This window comes from Leopardus geoffroyi, chromosome D2 (assembly GCF_018350155.1).
Source record: "Leopardus geoffroyi isolate Oge1 chromosome D2, O.geoffroyi_Oge1_pat1.0, whole genome shotgun sequence".
Taxonomy (NCBI): Eukaryota; Metazoa; Chordata; class Mammalia; order Carnivora; family Felidae; genus Leopardus; species Leopardus geoffroyi.
In genome coordinates, this window is record NC_059334.1 from 16119856 (window position 1) to 16137015 (window position 17160).

The 17160-nt window shown below is 46.4% G+C and overlaps 1 protein-coding gene across 6 annotated transcripts in view; it reads left to right on the plus strand.

The window, feature by feature from the left end:
• SIPA1L2 (signal induced proliferation associated 1 like 2) overlaps window positions 1-17160 on the plus strand; it is a 224760-nt gene that overhangs the window by 154353 nt on the left and 53247 nt on the right. For all 6 annotated transcript variants that reach the window (XM_045437350.1, XM_045437353.1, XM_045437354.1 and 3 more), the window contains exons 8-10: window positions 3893-4050; window positions 10037-10613; window positions 13555-13829. In XM_045437350.1, coding sequence (XP_045293306.1) covers window positions 3893-4050; window positions 10037-10613; window positions 13555-13829 — 1010 coding nt within the window. The remainder of the gene's footprint in view (window positions 1-3892; window positions 4051-10036; window positions 10614-13554; window positions 13830-17160) is intronic.

Consider the following 17160-nt stretch of genomic DNA (forward strand, 5'->3'; position numbering starts at 1 on the left):
CACCCAGGCGCCCCTATCTAACACAATATTTATTAACTCATTCTTGCAGTCGAAGACACGAAGACGGTTCTCTTGGCACTGAAAAGTGCTTCACATGTTCAAAGGAGCAGTTAGTGCTAGAAGGCATCGGTCCTGCATTCCTGAGACAAATCGTGCCCTAGGGGTCTTGGTCACCCATGGGTTTGCCTTCATATCTTGCTGGATTGCCACACTCTTTCCCCTTCCCGTTCCGGACTCTGATCGCACAGAATTTCACTGACCAGTGAGAAGACAAACAGCAGTAACAACTGAAGAAAACTGTTTTCCTTTATATAAGAAGTTTGAAAAATTACTTAAGGTTATTTAATGTTTGGCAAGATCCTGGAAAACAGTGAATATTTCTGTTACCCTGCCAGATGTTCTATTTCTTTTAGCCTCTGAACAAATTCAAGCATCCTGTTAATGGGCAAGGTGTTAATTTATTTTATTTTATTTTATTCTCTTGCAAAGAGCTTCAGATTTTACTTTGCTGAGGACTCTCCTTTTTCCCCCACCCGGCCAAACAGTTTACTGTCTCACCAAGTACATTTTGCAACCGTGGTTAAATTAACCAGACTTTTACTTGTTTTTTTGTTTTTTTTTTTTTAATGTTTATTTATTTTTGAGAGCGAGAAACAGAGTGCGAGCGGAGGAGGGGCAGAGAGAGAGAGGGAGACACAGAATCCAAAGCAGGCTCCAGGCTGTGAGCTGTCAGCACAGAGCCCGACGCGGGGCTCGAACTCACAAACCGCGAGATCATGACCTCAGCCAAAGCCGGACGCTTAACCGACTGAGCTACCCAGGCGTCCCTTAACTAGACTTTTAAAAACATTTTTGGCCCTGTTACAGAGCCAAAGAATGTGCTTAGGAAGGGACGTGTTGTCAAGGGAACCAGCCCTGAAGTTGGGCTTTCCGTGTTCCTGTGGTGGGAAGTGTAGAATTGGACCCGGTCTTCCCTTTGCTCGAGGAGAAAATGGATGGGAGTAGCTGTCCAGTTTGCTGTTGCTCCCGCAGCAGAGCAAGGAGGCACCGACTAATGAGTTCGTGCCTGATTAATTTGAGAGGGCTGGCCAGGGTCAAGTTCAACGCAGCAGCCCCACAGGCAGGAAGGGCTACAGAATTCACTCTGTGGCCTTGGCCATCCTGACCGCCATCTTTCTGTCAATCTGAGAACTCTTGTGTTTCAAGGATATCGAGTAAAGTATGGTGTCAGCTGGGGCGCCGGGTGGCTCAGTCGGTTGAGCACCCGACTCTCCGTTTCAGCTCCGGTCATGACTTCCCAGTATGTGAGTTCGAGCCCCATATCGGGCTCTGTGGAGCTCAGAGCCTGCTTGGGATTCTCTCTCTCTCCTTTTCTCTCTCTCTCTCTGCCCCTCCCCCAGTTCTCTCTCTCTCTCTCTCTCTCTAGATAAATGAATAAACTTAGAAAAAAAAATGTTTTAAAAGTATGGTGTCAGCTGTTGTGTGTCACATTCAGCCGATCTGGTGCACACGATGTTAGGTATTTAAGATCGTTCTTTTAATCGTTTCATTTGTTCCTGATTTCCCTGTTTGTCCTATTATAGTACCTATGAATCCTATTTCAGTTATTATGGAGATGAGGGAAGAACATCTTAAGCTAGTGCAATTTTCAGCTATTGATGTTTGGTTTAGAGAGTTCTCCTTCCTTCCATTTTCTTTTCCTTACCTGAAACGCTTATTGTGGTTCTCGTCTGTGTCCATCTGTAGTATGGGTAAATAACCACATACCGTGTAGGACCTAGTTTGCTACAGATTTTTTTTCACGTGCGCCCACAATGGCACATTTTAACTTACTTTGCAAACATTTTTAAAACTACAGATGGTCCATTGGGTCTGTGTTAAAATATATTCGTGTATGTTTCGATACTTGACCCAGACAGTAAGGTGGGCTTTTTTGTGCATATGACTTTAGCCAGGCTGATTTAACTGGGAGTTTTTCAGCCTGTGACTCGGTCATTTAACTGGCATGTAGAGAACTCGGGAAGAAGGAACATTTGAACGTTTCGTCCCCATGCTTCCAGACCTTTTATCGTGCTAAATCACAAGTCAGGGGCCTGACAATGAAACCCTTTTCGTGTCTGGGCTTCAAAGGCTTTAAGAGTTGAACGTAATGCTCTTTACGGTGAGGTATGTTCTATAGGTGCCAAATAAATTTAAGAGCAAGCTCGTTGTCTTTATTATTGCTAGTAAAGAGAGATTTACTACCTGAGATTATCTCATTCCCGCAGTGACATCACCAACTCCTATAAAGATTATTGTATCTATTAAAACTGAAGATCACAAACTTTGTGAGCACAGATGCTATGGTTTTACTTGCATAAACTTAGAGAGGGCTTTTGTGTATGGATTTATCGACATACATTCAAAGGTGTGATCCCAGTTTTATTGCAGAGTGTTATGTGCCTGTGATCGCTTATCTCTATCACCCATTTATTCACTCAGCAAATGTGTACTGGGTGTCGGCTATGTCCTGGACAGGCCATTAGAAACTAGGAAATCAGAAGTCTACGAGACAGGTCTCCTGCCCTTCTGGACATTATGACCTGATGCACAAGTCAGTCAACAGCACAGACGATGGCAACTAATGTACTAGAAATCGGCCTGGGCATCAGTCAGGGTGGCGTGCCAAGGTAGGCTTGTCAAGAAAGTTCCTTTCAGGTGAGGTGAAACCTAACGAGAGCCCTAAGTGAGTTGTCTAGGAGAAACTGGGGGTGGAAGGGAACGTTCTAGGCAAAAGGAACATCAAAAATGAAATTGCTGTTAAGATGTTACTGCTCTGGGGGCTCCTGGGTGACTCGTTTGGTTAAGTGTCAGACTCTTGGTTTCGGCTCAGATCACGATCTCACGGTTCATGGGTTCGAGCCCCACATAGGGCTCTGTGCCTACTTGGGACTCTCTCTCTCCTCCTGTCTCTTTTTCTGTCCGCCCCCTTTCCCCCCCCCCCCACCTCCACTTACATATTTTGCCTCTCTTTCTCTCAAAATAAACAAAGAAACTTAAAAACATAGACTGTTACTGCTCTGGGGTTCCTTCTCTCCTGCCACGTTTGTAATTTATAAGATTATACCCCATTGCATTTTCCAGCCATTAATCTGGTAGAATTCTGTGTTTTCGAATTATATTTGAAAGGTTAGATTTCAGTTAATTAGTTTGAATATATTAGCCACCAAAATAATAGTGTTGCAGAAATGCATGTGGAGACACAGGCTAAGGCCCTAACACACCGGTGTAGGGCTTTTAGCAAATCATTACCCTCTCTTGGACTGTCTCCTTACTTTAAGTTGAAGAACTTACACTATAAAATCCCTGAAAGTTTCTGAGCTCTCGCGTGCTGTTATTTTAGGGTAGGAAAGATCCAAGGTGAAAAGCAGAGGGAACGCAAGTTGAATTTTAAGGTAAAGGAATAACTTGGTTAGGCCTTTTTTTTTTTTTTTTCCTAGACGTTCCGGACGCAGCCCATTTTGTTCTTCCTGTGTCATACTGAGGAGCGCTAGCTCCCAGAGAAAGACTCTGGCTTTGCGAATCACTGCTTTGACACTGAAAGATGAGGGGCGCCCGGGGGGCTCAGTCGGTTAAGCGTCCGACTTCAGCTCAGGTCACGATCTCACGGTTCGTGGGCTCAAGCCCCGCGTCGGGCTCCGGTGCCGACAGCTCAGAGCCTGGAGCCTGCGTCGGGTTCTGTGTCTCCCTCTCTGCCCCTCCCCCCTCGCACGCTGTCTCTCTCTCGCTCAAAAACAAACATTAAAAAAAAATTCGTTTTGATGGAAAGACGAGTGAGTTGTGTGTTTCTACACATCGGGTTTTTACGGAAAACCGTGTTGGTAACTCTGTGTGTTCGCTTTCTTGACCGCAGCTTCTGAGGAAAAGGCATATCGGAAATGACATTGTGACCATTGTCTTCCAAGAACCCGGAGCACTTCCTTTCACTCCACGAAGCATCCGGTCTCACTTTCAGCACGTCTTTGTCATAGTCAAAGTGCACAATCCGTGTACCGAAAACGTGTGTTACAGGTGAGCCTGCCATCCCTGATGCTTTATTCCGCGGGGTCTATTTCAGCAGAACACCTTCTCCTGAAATATCTTTGTTTTGCAATTATTATCTCTAACCCCATAATTATCCTTTTTCCTTTTTCTAATTATATTTCCACTGTCTTCACTCAGGTAGTTTCTGTAAGAAATAATTGCCTCTTTTCCTGCTTTGAAAAATGAAATGCCTGAGCGTTCAACATTGTAGATTACACATTTCCTCAATTTCCCCTTAAAAACCGCATCCAGACCCTGCCGGAACCATAGCTTAATTAATCCCAGCCTCAGAGGTGGATGGCGTGGCCATTTCGGCTCTTTGCTAGCAGAAGTAGTTACTTCAGGGCTAAAACATTTCTTCTCCTCCAAGATCTTGGAAACACTCCCTCCCCCAGGGTGCCTGAGACCAGGCATTGGCGCTTGCTTTGGTGATTTCAAAGGGCCATACATGTGCGGCGCCCGGGTGGCTCAGATGGTTAGGCATCTGACTCTTGATTTTGGCTCAGGTCATGATCTCATGGCTTGTGAGTTTGAGCCCCATGCCAGGCTCTGCACTGACAGCACAGAGCCTGCTTTGGGTTCTCTCTCTCTATCTGTCCCTCCCCTGCTTGTGCACTCACTCGCTTGCTCACTCTCTCTCTGTCTCAAAAATAAGTAAAGAAACCTTAAAAAAAAAAAAAAAAGGCCATACGTGTGCCTCAGAATCCCGAGCCTGTTTCTGACTATCCCTCCCCGAAGACTCGTGTACAAAGTAGTTACCGCTGGAAGATTTGGGGGTGTTGGTAAAAGAGTGGTTCTCTGACCTGAGTTTAGAGCCCAGCCCCACTGCTCGCGGTACTTTGTACGCACTGCTTTACCTTTAATTCCTTCCCTTAAAGTGGAGGATAATAGTACCTACATCCGCTTGTAGAAGAAGCAGAAATTATGCAGAATGCCACCGAGAGTTCCTGGCACTCCCCAGAGGTTATTTCCCTTTTTCATCCTAAAACAGTAAGCGCTGGGCCGAGGGCAGGGTGCCTGTGTGTGTGCTGGCCCGGGGTGGGGAGACCCTGAAGACTGTGAAGGGTGCTCTCCTAAAGGCAGAGAAGCTGGTCTGGGTGTTAGCTGTTGCCGGTACACGTCCCCGCCGCACGCCCAGCCCAGAGGAGCACAAGAGTCCGTAAGCTGGTAGTTCTCAGCCCGCGTGGTGCCTCGCGGTCAGCCTGTTAAGTGCGGAAATTCTCTGGCCCTACCGTGCAGTTTGCGAATCCCAGAGACCTGGGATGGACTTGAGCATTGGTGCGTCCCCCCACCCCCCCCACCCCCACACACCCCAGTGATTCTTACTCACATCCGAGCAAAATGATGTTTTTAAAAAAGCATAACCTCCGTTCTGTCTAGAGGATATGTTTAAAACCAATAATGTTGGTACAGACATGGTGAATTGGATTATTCTTCTGAGATCTCACCCAATGAATGGTCATTATGAAGAATAACCTCAAAGGAACCTTCCTAATGGGTTGGAAAAAAATTTTTTTAATATTTGTTTATTATTGAGAGACAGAGAAAACATGAGCATGGGAGGGACAGAGAGAGGGGGAGACACAGAATCCAGGCTGTCAGCACAGAGCCCGACGCAGGGCTCGAACCCACAAACCCACGACCTGAGCCGAAGTCAGACGCTTAACTGACTGAGCCACCCAGGCGCCCCACGTGGGTTGGGAACTTAAGCCTACAGCTTTATGGAATTTGGTGTTATCTTACTGGCTGCTCTTTTTAGGTCAAGTCAAGTATTTTGAATTACTTTCCATTTCGTTTATACTCACTTCATGAGATGGTGCACGAGCACCAAAAATCTTAAGGAACGGTAATGTCTGTTTTCATTTGTTTCAGGTTTTCTGGTTTTAATAAAATAACAAATAAAGTAATAAAATGACCAGGGAGGGATGTTGAAGCCAGTCTGGAACTAGATGTAAATCTTTCCCATAAACAAAGTGGACTGCGTCCTGTTTTCTCTGACACAGGATAGCAGCGTGCAAATCATTCAAATCTGGAATCATTGATTTTTAAGAACCCACGTTGTTATCACTAAATTACCCTTTGCTCATGAGATTCAAATGTATAGTCAGTAGAGTACGTCAAATTCTGGAAAGTGCCTCATAAACATTCATACCCACCATGCTTAAAAACTTCAACGAGTATTCCTCAACAAGTCTTGAATAATCTTCTTGAATAGTCACATCCATTCCATCACATTTTATGAAGCCACATTAACTCTTGTCACATGGAATAAGGTTACGGCGCTCACATTTTCCAAAAACGCCTTCTAGGGCCCTTTCGTTTATTATCTGGTCCTCAAAGCAGACCAGTGACAAGATAAATTCATTAAGAGAATTTCCAAGGAAATGACAAAATATGGTCCAGGTCAATTCCGAATTGCCGCGTCTTAATCCATGGACGTGTCTCGAAGGAGACTGGACCGCACACATCTCAGGGAACCCCGGCGAGTATCGTTTTCCCTGAGGAGCTCTGTGCAGGTGTGAGTGACAGCGCGTCCTGGGTACCTGTGCTACCCCTTAGTGCAGACCGATCATCTAGAAGTGCGGTTGGGTTGACGTGCCCTGGATGACAAGCCCAGAAACCTAGAAGGGCACGCTTTCACCTTGGAGAGGCAGGTCTGGAGGCAACAGACTTGCCAGGAAGTACTATTTGATAGTAACAATTTGCATAATAATAGCTATGCATGCATTTTTTCCTTTAAACTTCACCATGGAGTTTTGAGAATGGCACAATTGAAACTCCACTTTGCAGATGAGGAAACTGGGGCACCTGGGTGGCTCATTTGGTTGAGCGTCTGACTTCAGCTCAGGTCGTGATCTCGCGGTTCCTGAGTTCGAGCCCCGCCTCGGGCTCCGTGCTGACAGCTCAGAGCCTGGAGCCTGCTTCAGATTCTGTGTCTCCCTCTCTCTCTACCCCTCTCCTACTCGCTCGCTCAGTCTCTCAGTAAATAAACACACAGATGAACATTACAGATGAGGAAACTGAGGCACTGAGGGGATTACATCACTAGCTCAGAGCCTCTCAGGAAACAGTGGAGCTCGAATCCCACACAGGGCACAGAACCTGCTCTCCACCACTTGGCTTTCCTAAAACCCTTTAACTTGCCTATTAGGGAATGCTCATCTTTATATTGTTCTTCCAGGGGAGGGGTCTTACATTTAGGTTCGCTATCAATGTATTTGGGGAACAGAAGAAATTCTGAGACATGTTCTTGTTTCAACGCATTGGCGATTATCTAAATCTGGCAAAGGAATATTCCCCCGACGCCAACTGTGTCTGCAAGAATCAAGGATTGTATAAATTTCTGTACCCAGCTATCTCTCGTTGATCTCCGTCCCATAATATCGTAGTACTCCTAGAATCTCCAGACCTAAATTCTGGCTGCCTTTCTTATACAACTTGGTTCTTAGATTTCAGTTGATCAGGCCCCATACATTGTAGGGGGAAGGCCCACCTAGATACTCGGGTCAATAATTTGGGACAGAAAGAACTGCCCTTTTACCTCTGTCTACTGCGATGCCTCCCTCTGTCTACTGCGGAGGCCCTAGCTTCTAGACTAGTGAAAGCTTTTTCGGAACGTATTTAGATATAAAAAGTTTTCCCCGATGCTTTGGCTCACGTGCACGTCAGCTGCAGTCAGAGTAGCTGGAGATCCATCGTGCCAAGTGCAAAAAGTAATTCTGCAAGGTGTCAAATGAGATTGGGCCTCCTCAGCCTTCTGTGGGTAAAATTCTTCCAGAAGTCTATGCTCATTACCAGAAGGAAAAAAACAGATCTATGAGAGGTGATCACGTGAGCTTATTGGGATGGCAGATCCCAGTGGCAGATAGGCCATGTGGGCTCACTGACGTGTAGGGAAGAAGCAACGAGGTGTGGTTACCCTCACCACGAGTCTAGACAGGTAGCTTTGTGACAGCTCTCTGGGAGTTAAAACATGAGGACAAATGAATTTCCTGCTCAGTCTAGAATGTCCACTCTAAGCATAGTAGCAGAGGGGAGACGAGCCAAGTATGAGGTTGGTCCCAAAGACACTTCAGCCTCTACAGCATTTTTAGGGCCTTCCTGTGGGGACACGAGTCAAGTCTGCCCCATCACCATCTGGTTTAGTGCATATGCTGCCATCTGTGAATGAATTTGGTGCCTCTGTCCCAAGGGAGTGCGTCCTCCCCTCCCCTCTCACACCAGCTCTGGCCCCAGGCACACTGTCTTCCATCGCACTGCCCAACCCCCCGGAAGTGACTCTCCCTCCTGAAGAGTGAAAGCAAAGGTGAGCGATGTGGAGACTGATCTGTTTCGACTCTAGCCAACCACTTTCCAGAGGAGGAGCTCCCACCTGACAGTTTGGACAGACTTAGTTAATTCCTTAGTTCGCCACGTTCAGGATTTTCTGCAGTGATCAATATGGAGTATGGATTGTTCCCTTTGTTCATCCCACCACAGAAAGTATCCGCCCGGGCAGATGTGGGATTAGTACCACTCCTCGGATGGCAATGGCTGCCCACTAACCCGGGCACAGATGTCATGGAATTCATTCATTCACCCACTCAGTGCTTCATTTGTTTAGTATCGTTAATTCACTCTGCATAGTTGATCTTATTCCAAAAAGGATTTGAGACAGCTATAGCTTCTGCCTGAGGTAGGCGAGCCTTGTTGGTTTTGACCTATTGTAGAGCATTGTCACCCTACATTTGATCTTTCCGGTCCCTGGAAACTCAAAATTTTACTCCCATAACACTTTTATTGAGATTTTCAAAATGTGACCAAGTGAGCACTTCCTTAAAAAATGGGGCACTTAAGGATTCTGACTCTGTAGGGGCACCTGGGTGGCTCAGTCAGTTAAGCATCCGACGTCGGCTCAGGTCATGATCTCATGGCTTGTGAGTTCAAGCCCCGCCTCGGGCTCTGTGCTGACAGCTCGGAGCCTGGAGCCTGCTTCGGATTCTGTGTCTCCCTCTCTCTCTGCCTCTCCCCTGTTCACGTTCTGTCTCTCCCTCTCTCTCAAAAAATAAATAAACATTAAAAAAAATTTTTTTTTAAGAATTCTGACTCTGTAAAGTGGGATCATTGTGTCCAGTACCAGTGAGATCCCGAGCAGCCACCTGGGGCTAATAACCTCACTTCCACTGAAAGCGTTGCTATCTTTCTCCATGATGACCAGCTGCAGAGTTAGAGTACCAGCCTGGTGCCATCTGAATTCTGGGTTTCCCTTCCCACTGATTGGTCCATCACCCCCTATCTAAGTCCACTGGGGCAGCCATGACAAAGTACCCACACAGAGGGTGGTTTAAACAACAGACGTTTGTTTCTCACGGTTCTGAGTCTGGAAGTCCAAGATCAAGGTGTTGGCAGGTGTAGCTTTTCCTGAGACCTCTCCTTGGCTTGCAGATGGCCACCTTCCTATTGGGTCCTCCTATGGTCTTTCTTCTATGAACATGTGTCCCTAGTGTCTCTCTATGTGTCCAAAACCTCTTTAAAAGGATACCGGTTAGATTGGATTGGGCCCTAATGACCTCATTTTGACTTAATCATGTCTTTCTGACCCTATCCATAAATAAGATCACATTCCAAGTTACTTGGGTTCAAGACTTAAGTGTAAAATTTTGAGGAGACACAATTCAGCCCATAGCACTCCCCCCATCCCACCCCCATCGGGATACCTGACTGGCTCAGTCAGAAGAGCATGTAACTCTTGATCTCGGGCTTGTGAGTTTGAGCCCCACATTGGGTGTAGACATTACTAAAATAAATGAATAAACTGAAGAAAAAAAAAAAACCCATCTACCACGTTTGCAAAACAAAAACTAGGTATCCAGAAATTATATAACAAAGAGCTACCCAAAAAATGGTGTAAGTTGAGAGTATGGGTATATATCACATTTCTGAAGGGAAGTAGGATGGTATTACAGCTCATCTTGTTTCTTTTTTTCTTTCTCAGTGTTGGGGTGTCTAGATCAAAAGACGTACCACCATTTGGCCCACCAATTCCCAAAGGAGTAACTTTCCCAAAGTCAGCAGTATTCCGGGACTTCCTTTTAGCCAAAGTAATCAACGCAGAAAATGCAGCCCATAAGTCGGAAAAGTTTCGAGCTATGGCCACTCGAACAAGGCAAGAGTACTTGAAGGATCTGGCGGAGAACTTTGTCACGACCGCCACTGTGGACACCTCTGTGAAATTCAGCTTCATTACACTGGGTGCAAAGAAAAAGGAGAAAGTGAAGCCAAGGAAGGATGCCCACCTGTTCAGCGTCGGAGCAATCATGTGGCACGTAATAGCTCGGGACTTTGGCCAGTCTGCTGACATTGAATGCCTTCTTGGGATTTCCAACGAATTCATAATGTTGATTGAAAAGGATTCCAAGAACGTTGTATTTAACTGTTCCTGCAGGGATGTCATTGGGTGGACCTCTGGATTAATGAGTATCAAAGTGTTTTATGAAAGAGGGGAATGTATCCTTCTGTCCTCAGTGGATAATTGTGCTGAAGACGTAAGGGAAATCGTCCAGCGATTAGGAGTAAGTACAGATCGTGTATTTCCACCATCCTTAGGGTCTTCAGTCCCAGATTCATGATGGCGTCCGCCATGGAAATTCCACCGCAGTTGTGGCCCCTCGGGAATGAATTACCATCTTGTGTGGCTACAGAGCTTGATTTCCAATTCCATGTCTTTTGAGCGGTTGCTGAATTCATGGGTGCCGGAGAAGCGCCCGTTACAAACGAATTGGAAAGGAAAAGTTAAACCGGCTTCCGAAAGGGAACACCGGGATGTATTTTTTAGTATCTGAAGGAAAAAATATGGAGAATTGTCCAGATGTTAGGTGTGTTTGTGGAGGCTGACGGGACAGTACCCTCCTAGAGGGGGATTAATGGGCTGTTGCCGTTGACCCTATGAATGAGTAACTCCTTTTTGCAGCTTCAATTCTGTGCATGTTGATACAGCAGGTATTTTCATTTAGTCTGCCTGATTAAATACATTATTAATCGCCAGCCACAGTTTCTTGAGGAGGAGGTTTTATAGAATTACCCATTAAGTTAGACTTAAAAAAAAAATTGTCATAAAAGAGATTTTTTTATAAAATGTTGTTTTTAAGTACAGAACCCCTAAATGGTGTCCATGGCGTTTACCAGTTATATTCCTGCTCCTCATTGTCACACAGAAAGATCCAGATTTCAGTTTGAGCCCATCCAGCCAGTTATAAGAATCAAACATAGTACGAGAACACAAACGTGCCATGACAAAAGAATTTCTCATGTTTAAATCTTCTCCCAAGGGGATGTAGATTGCATTTCTAGAAAACATTTAGCCCATTACAGATCATGAAAAGAGGCCAACTTCTACCCATTTCCTGCCCTCTTTCTTCCCTCCGAATATAAATCTTCCCTTTGTCGTTCAAGGCCGTGATTTAGAGACAGTACAGTCAAGTCAGTGTCCGCAGGCTTCGGAGAGAAAAATTCATTATTTGTAGACACTGTTTACAGGAACAGGCCTCCGTGTGTCCAGCAGCATTATTGGGTGCATGTGCACAAACACAGACATGATGTGGGGACGATCAAGTCTGTGATGGGTTTATGTGGTCTGGAGTCCCAGGACACATTGTGCTTTTGGTAATAGCATAAATACTTCTTTTTAGGAGATCCAGAGTTATCGTCATCTGTGCTCCCGAAAACAACGACACAAACAAACACCACTTGACCCCACCCCACCCCCACCAAAAGTGCACCGCAAATTATATTGCCCTCCTGGGTACATGGATAGGAAGCCACCATTTTCCTATGATAATTGAGCCCCTGTAAGTTTATAAAGAACTGCAAATAAACGATCCTTTATCCCTTGCAAATGTTAAGAAGCAAGGGACAGAAGGGATAAAAAGGTAGCAAAAAGCAAAAGTAGGGCAGGCAGCAGGTGGTTGGAGGGAAAAAAAGCAGGAGACACGTAGGACTCAGGAAGAGCTTGACTGTTCAGTCTTCAGGCTGACATACGATGTTAAATTTCAACTGACGACTGCCTTAGTATTTGAAAGAAGGCAGAGTATGTGTCATACCTATGTAGACTTTTGCTAGGAGAGCCTAGTTGAACCAAGGTTGAAAGAGGAGCGGAGGAAAATTTTACTCAGGTTGTGCGTGCGACAAGAGTACTTTCCCAACAGTTTTCAACGAGTTCAGCTCGGAACTTTGGAAGCTCCCGTCTTTCAAAGCTTTGCCGAGACTGGCAGTCCCTTGCCCCGTTTGCCCTGAGCCCCAAGCCGTCACGTGTGTTTGTGAGAAGTTGATTGGCAGCGCGCACACCTGTGATGGTAACCATGGAAACCGCCAACACAGCGGCCAGACACAGAAGCAGCCCCGTCCCACGGCTGCACTTAACACTCTTATTAAGTAGGAATCTGTGCATTCAGAACGCGTCTCACGGAAATGGCGCATTTATTAAACGGCAGCTTCATACGTTGGCCCAGTGCTTTGGGGGAGAGGCCTGATGCCCCCTGACTTTAAATGTGCCACGGATGAGGGATGCCGTGGTCCTCAAATGACACTTAACGAGCCTGTGTTTTCCTTTCGGTGCCGGTGAGTTATTCTCGGTTATCACTTTTGAGGGTGGCATTAGGTGATTGCCGGCGCTTTAGTGCACCGTGTGGGATGCAGACCACCCTGCTTCCAGGTTCCTTTTTGGGATCCTGCTGCAGACGCACGCTTCGGGGCAAGGTGGGAGCGCGCAAGCTGCCACTGCTTGGCCCCTGGCCAACGGAAGTTGCCCTTGGCCCCCAAAAGAAGGAGAGGTGGCCTGGAGGCACGGAAGGTCTCTGTGGCCTGCAGGAGCGCCATCCTCCACGCTGCCCTTGTCAGCAGATGCCCGGGAGCCTGGCAGGCCTGCCCCCGCGTGAGCTAAACGGTGCTCCCCACCCAGGCGAGCGGAGGCAATCTGTCCCTACGAGAGGGCTTCCCGGAGGACAGGGCCGGTGCGCAGGGAGAGCAAGCACAGAGAGACTTGCCCTCCAGGTGCTAGCTTGGTAGGGGGTTGGGCCGGTTTTTAAGTTGAATGAAATTGTCTAATAGCTCGTCATGTTTCACGGGCGATACTCGTCACAGTTTTGAAAGAGTCCCTTTTCCCATTGCTACCGCCCGTCTGGAATCGCAGGGTTTACACGCTTAAGAGCCAAGTCGGTTGACCCAAGGAAGGGGAGGAGGGAGTTATCAGAGCCCGTCGGAAGCTCACGGGCTCCAGGTCAGTGGCTTCTAAGTCAGTGCAGGACACCCGTTTCAGGAGTATATTTGCCTTGGAAGAATGAAGGCGTAGTTTTACTTTTGTGATTTTCCCTGCATCTGACGCCACGGGTAATTCTGGTGAACTCGGGAAGGTGACGTCCTTACCGGGACAGCTGGAGGGAAGGGCTGGGAGGGCTATGTGCACGCCTCTACCCTGGGCTCCTCAGCGGTGTCTCTCACGGTCTCCTTCCCCCGCAGATAGTGACAAGAGGCTGCGAGACTGTGGAAATGACCCTGAGGAGGAACGGGCTGGGCCAGCTTGGCTTCCACGTGAATTTCGAAGGAATCGTTGCAGACGTGGAACCTTTCGGCTTTGCCTGGAAGGCCGGCCTTCGCCAGGGGAGCCGTCTCGTGGAGATCTGCAAGGTGGCCGTGGCCACTCTGACCCACGAGCAGATGATCGACCTACTCCGGACTTCTGTGACCGTGAAGGTGGTCATCATCCAGCCCCACGATGACGGCTCACCCCGGAGGTAAGGCACGGGAGGCCCTAAGCAGCACTCGCCCCTCCTTGGCGGCTGTGGCAGGTGCTGTCCTAGCTGCTCCCGCGGGGTCCTCAGAAGATGTAGGCACGTGCGTCTTCAACCAGAGTTGTTTGGACATCAGCCATTAGAGCAATTTAAAAAGAGCTTTAAAAAAGTTATTAGCGTATAATAAATGATAACTTCTAATTTTCTAAGCAATTTACAGGGACATTGACCAGCTAAAAGCTGAGATATTACAGACTAAGGGGCACAGCCCCTGCTTGATCCACCTGGACCACGAGACCCAACAGGAAATATTCTTTATCACGGCCCAACCTTTTAGCAAGTTAAATACACCGCACTGCTAGAATTCCTTTCTGGAACGCGAAGTTAGTGATTATTAACAGGGTATGTAAGAGATCAGTGCCTGTATGTCTGAAGGGACAGTGGAATCTCAGACATACTGTGCGAAGTGACTAGTCCATTCTAGTTGAGCTGGTACGGGACATTCCCATAAGCTATCACGAGAAACCTATGCACAGGAGCTCGGGTGGATGGTGGGGAGGAGGAACAGAATGGAATTAGGAAGCGATTCTGTTCCTTTGTTAATAGAAAATAACCATGCTCAACATCAGGAAAATATTAGGCCCAAAGGGAAAGAATGCTAATTAAGAACGAGCCATCCAGCTGGCTGTGGCCCACCCTGTGCCTTCTCTCTCCAGCTTAGAAGGAGCTCCCGCAGGCTGCCTTCCAAGCTCTAGCTTTTGAGAGACAAGGCATGCTCGGAATCCATGCCTTCGCTGCGTGTTCTTGGATCACGCACCTGCTGTCTCTGAGCCTCGTTTAATATCTGTAAGATGGAGATTATAATATTGCCTACCTCCTACTACTCTCACGAAGATTATGTGAGAATGACACACGTAAAGCACTTAACACCTTCCGGCATACTCAGAACCCCCACACGTTTTAGGTAAAATTAAAAAAAACAAAAAATTTAAAACTTTAGGATATTCACATGAGTGTTTTCATGCTCTAAAAGAAAGTGTTGTCATCCCAAGAGAGCAAGATGACTGTACCCCCTTCTGGACATATTTCCGTGGTAACCGAGGTCATTCCTGGTATCTTCTCCGTCCTCTAAACCAGCGCTGTCCTGTCTCGGTGTCCGCGATGATAAGGTTCTATATCCGCACTGCCCAAAACAGCAGCCGCTAGCCACATGCAGTTGTCACACACTGGAACTGCGGTCAGTGCCACCGAGGAGGTGAATTCTGCATTTCAGTTAAGGTTTACTTAGCCACACGTGGCTACTCTTCGTTGGCTGCACCAGCTCGAAACCGTGACCTTTTTTAGAAAACAGACCAGAGGTATTCTTCCTCCCTGAGGAATTTTGCAAACGTCTGTTGCTGTTAGATTTCTTACCACTTGCTACCTGCCTGACTTTCTGTGGCCTTATTTCTTATGTCTGCCCGGTAGGTTTACAAAATAAAGGTGTAACGAGTTGAAATTCTTCTTCAAAATAGCAGCCGCGTGTCACGGGAAATATCCGAGGCACTCCTTGTTGCCTTGCCAGACTGTGTCCCGTTCAGTCCGTTTGCTTTCCAAGAATCCCACACAGCACACGTAGTGGTATGAATGCAAAGGAATCAAAGACAGACTATTTTTATTAACAACGAAACTTGGAGGGGTTACTGGGTGGCTCATTGGTTTGAGCATCTGACCCTTGATTTTGGCTCAGGTCGTGATCTCACAGTTCCTGAGATCAAGTCCCTCATCGGGCTCAGCACCGGCAGCACAGATCCTGCTTGGGATTCTCTCTCTCCCCCTCTCTGCCCTTTGCCGGCTCGCACTGTCTCTCTCAAAATGAATAAACTATTAAAAATATATTTAAAAAAAACGAGACTTGAAAATAACAGAAGGCGAAGCCTTTAGACCTTTGAAGTCACTGTATTGTATAAGCGACGTGTTTTAAAATAAATTTTAAGCCAGGTTACCAGAAATATTCCCATATGGTAAGATGTCTTTCTTCCTTTGGTGGAAATACAGATTTATAAATCTGGTGAGACTCTTAGAGGTTGAGTACTGCTATGGAATTAGACAAAAGGGTTACCATGTTTTCTCTCTTTGAATTAAAAAACAAAATTTCTCGTCTGTTTATAATTCTAGCCTACTGTTTTTCAGTAAGATACTCTTTAGGCTTACAAGAGATCTGGTTAATAAAGATGTTAAAATTATTACGTTTGGTATTCAGAACATACGATTTGGAAGGATAGAATTTCCTAGGAAATACTGAATTGTTTTTCAGCTAAAACAAACAAACAAAAACTTACCATTTAAAAGTTCTGGCTGTTAGTTTTCCATCCAAGGACGATGAGTTATCTCTGCCTTGGTCTGCACAGAAATGAATTCTTTCTTTGTTTTAAATGCAAATGTTCCTATTGAAGCTATTCAAGATGATTCGAGATTTTGCCTTAGTGTCCTCAGAGTCTCATTAATGTCATTCCCTGAAGATACAGATTTCTCTCCTGATTAATCTGGGATAACTGTCTTCTGCATTTTTACCTTTGCCGGGAGCAGAATTAGCTGTGTGCCTGGTAGTGACATTCTCCCTGCCCCCACCCGCATTCCTTCAAGTCATGAAGGTTTAAAGCCTCGCATGTATCATTTAAAATTCCTTCAGTTCAGTCTTCCAATTTTGTGGGCATTTGAATCTGTAAATTTTTAGATCCGTATTTTTGTCAGTTTCGGGTTCGTGTTCCGCCTGGGACTGTCTGGGGGTCCTGATAAAACCACTTGGCTGTCGTCAGGCAGCTTCACGTGACAGGAAGCAGCCCTTGCAGTAACAGTCCTTTGCTTCAGACCGCAGCGCAAGTGTGAAACGTCATTTGAAATTTCATCCGTGCTCTAGCAAGTTTAGCCTCTGCGTTACTAGATTTTTTTTTTGAAGGAACAGTAGGAGAGGGGCCCTTAAAAGGGGAAGTGGGTAGCACTTCGACTCATTTAAAAAATTAAACTACAAACCTTTTAATGTTTATTTATTATTGAGAGACAGAGAGACAGAGCATGAGCAGGGGAGGGGCAGAGAGAGGAGACACAGAATCCGAAGGAGGCTCCAGGCTCTGAGCTGTCAGCACAGAGCCCGACGCGGGGCTCGGACTCACAAACCGTGAGATCATGACCTGAGCCGAAGTGGGATGCTTAACCGACTGAGCCACCCAGGTGCCCCAAAACTACAAACCCTTTAAATGAAACATTGCTTAGTGCCATGTCTCCTTAACAAAATATACAAAGATCTGCCTCAGGCTAAAACTACACGTGTGGTTTGTGGCATGGGCAGTTACCA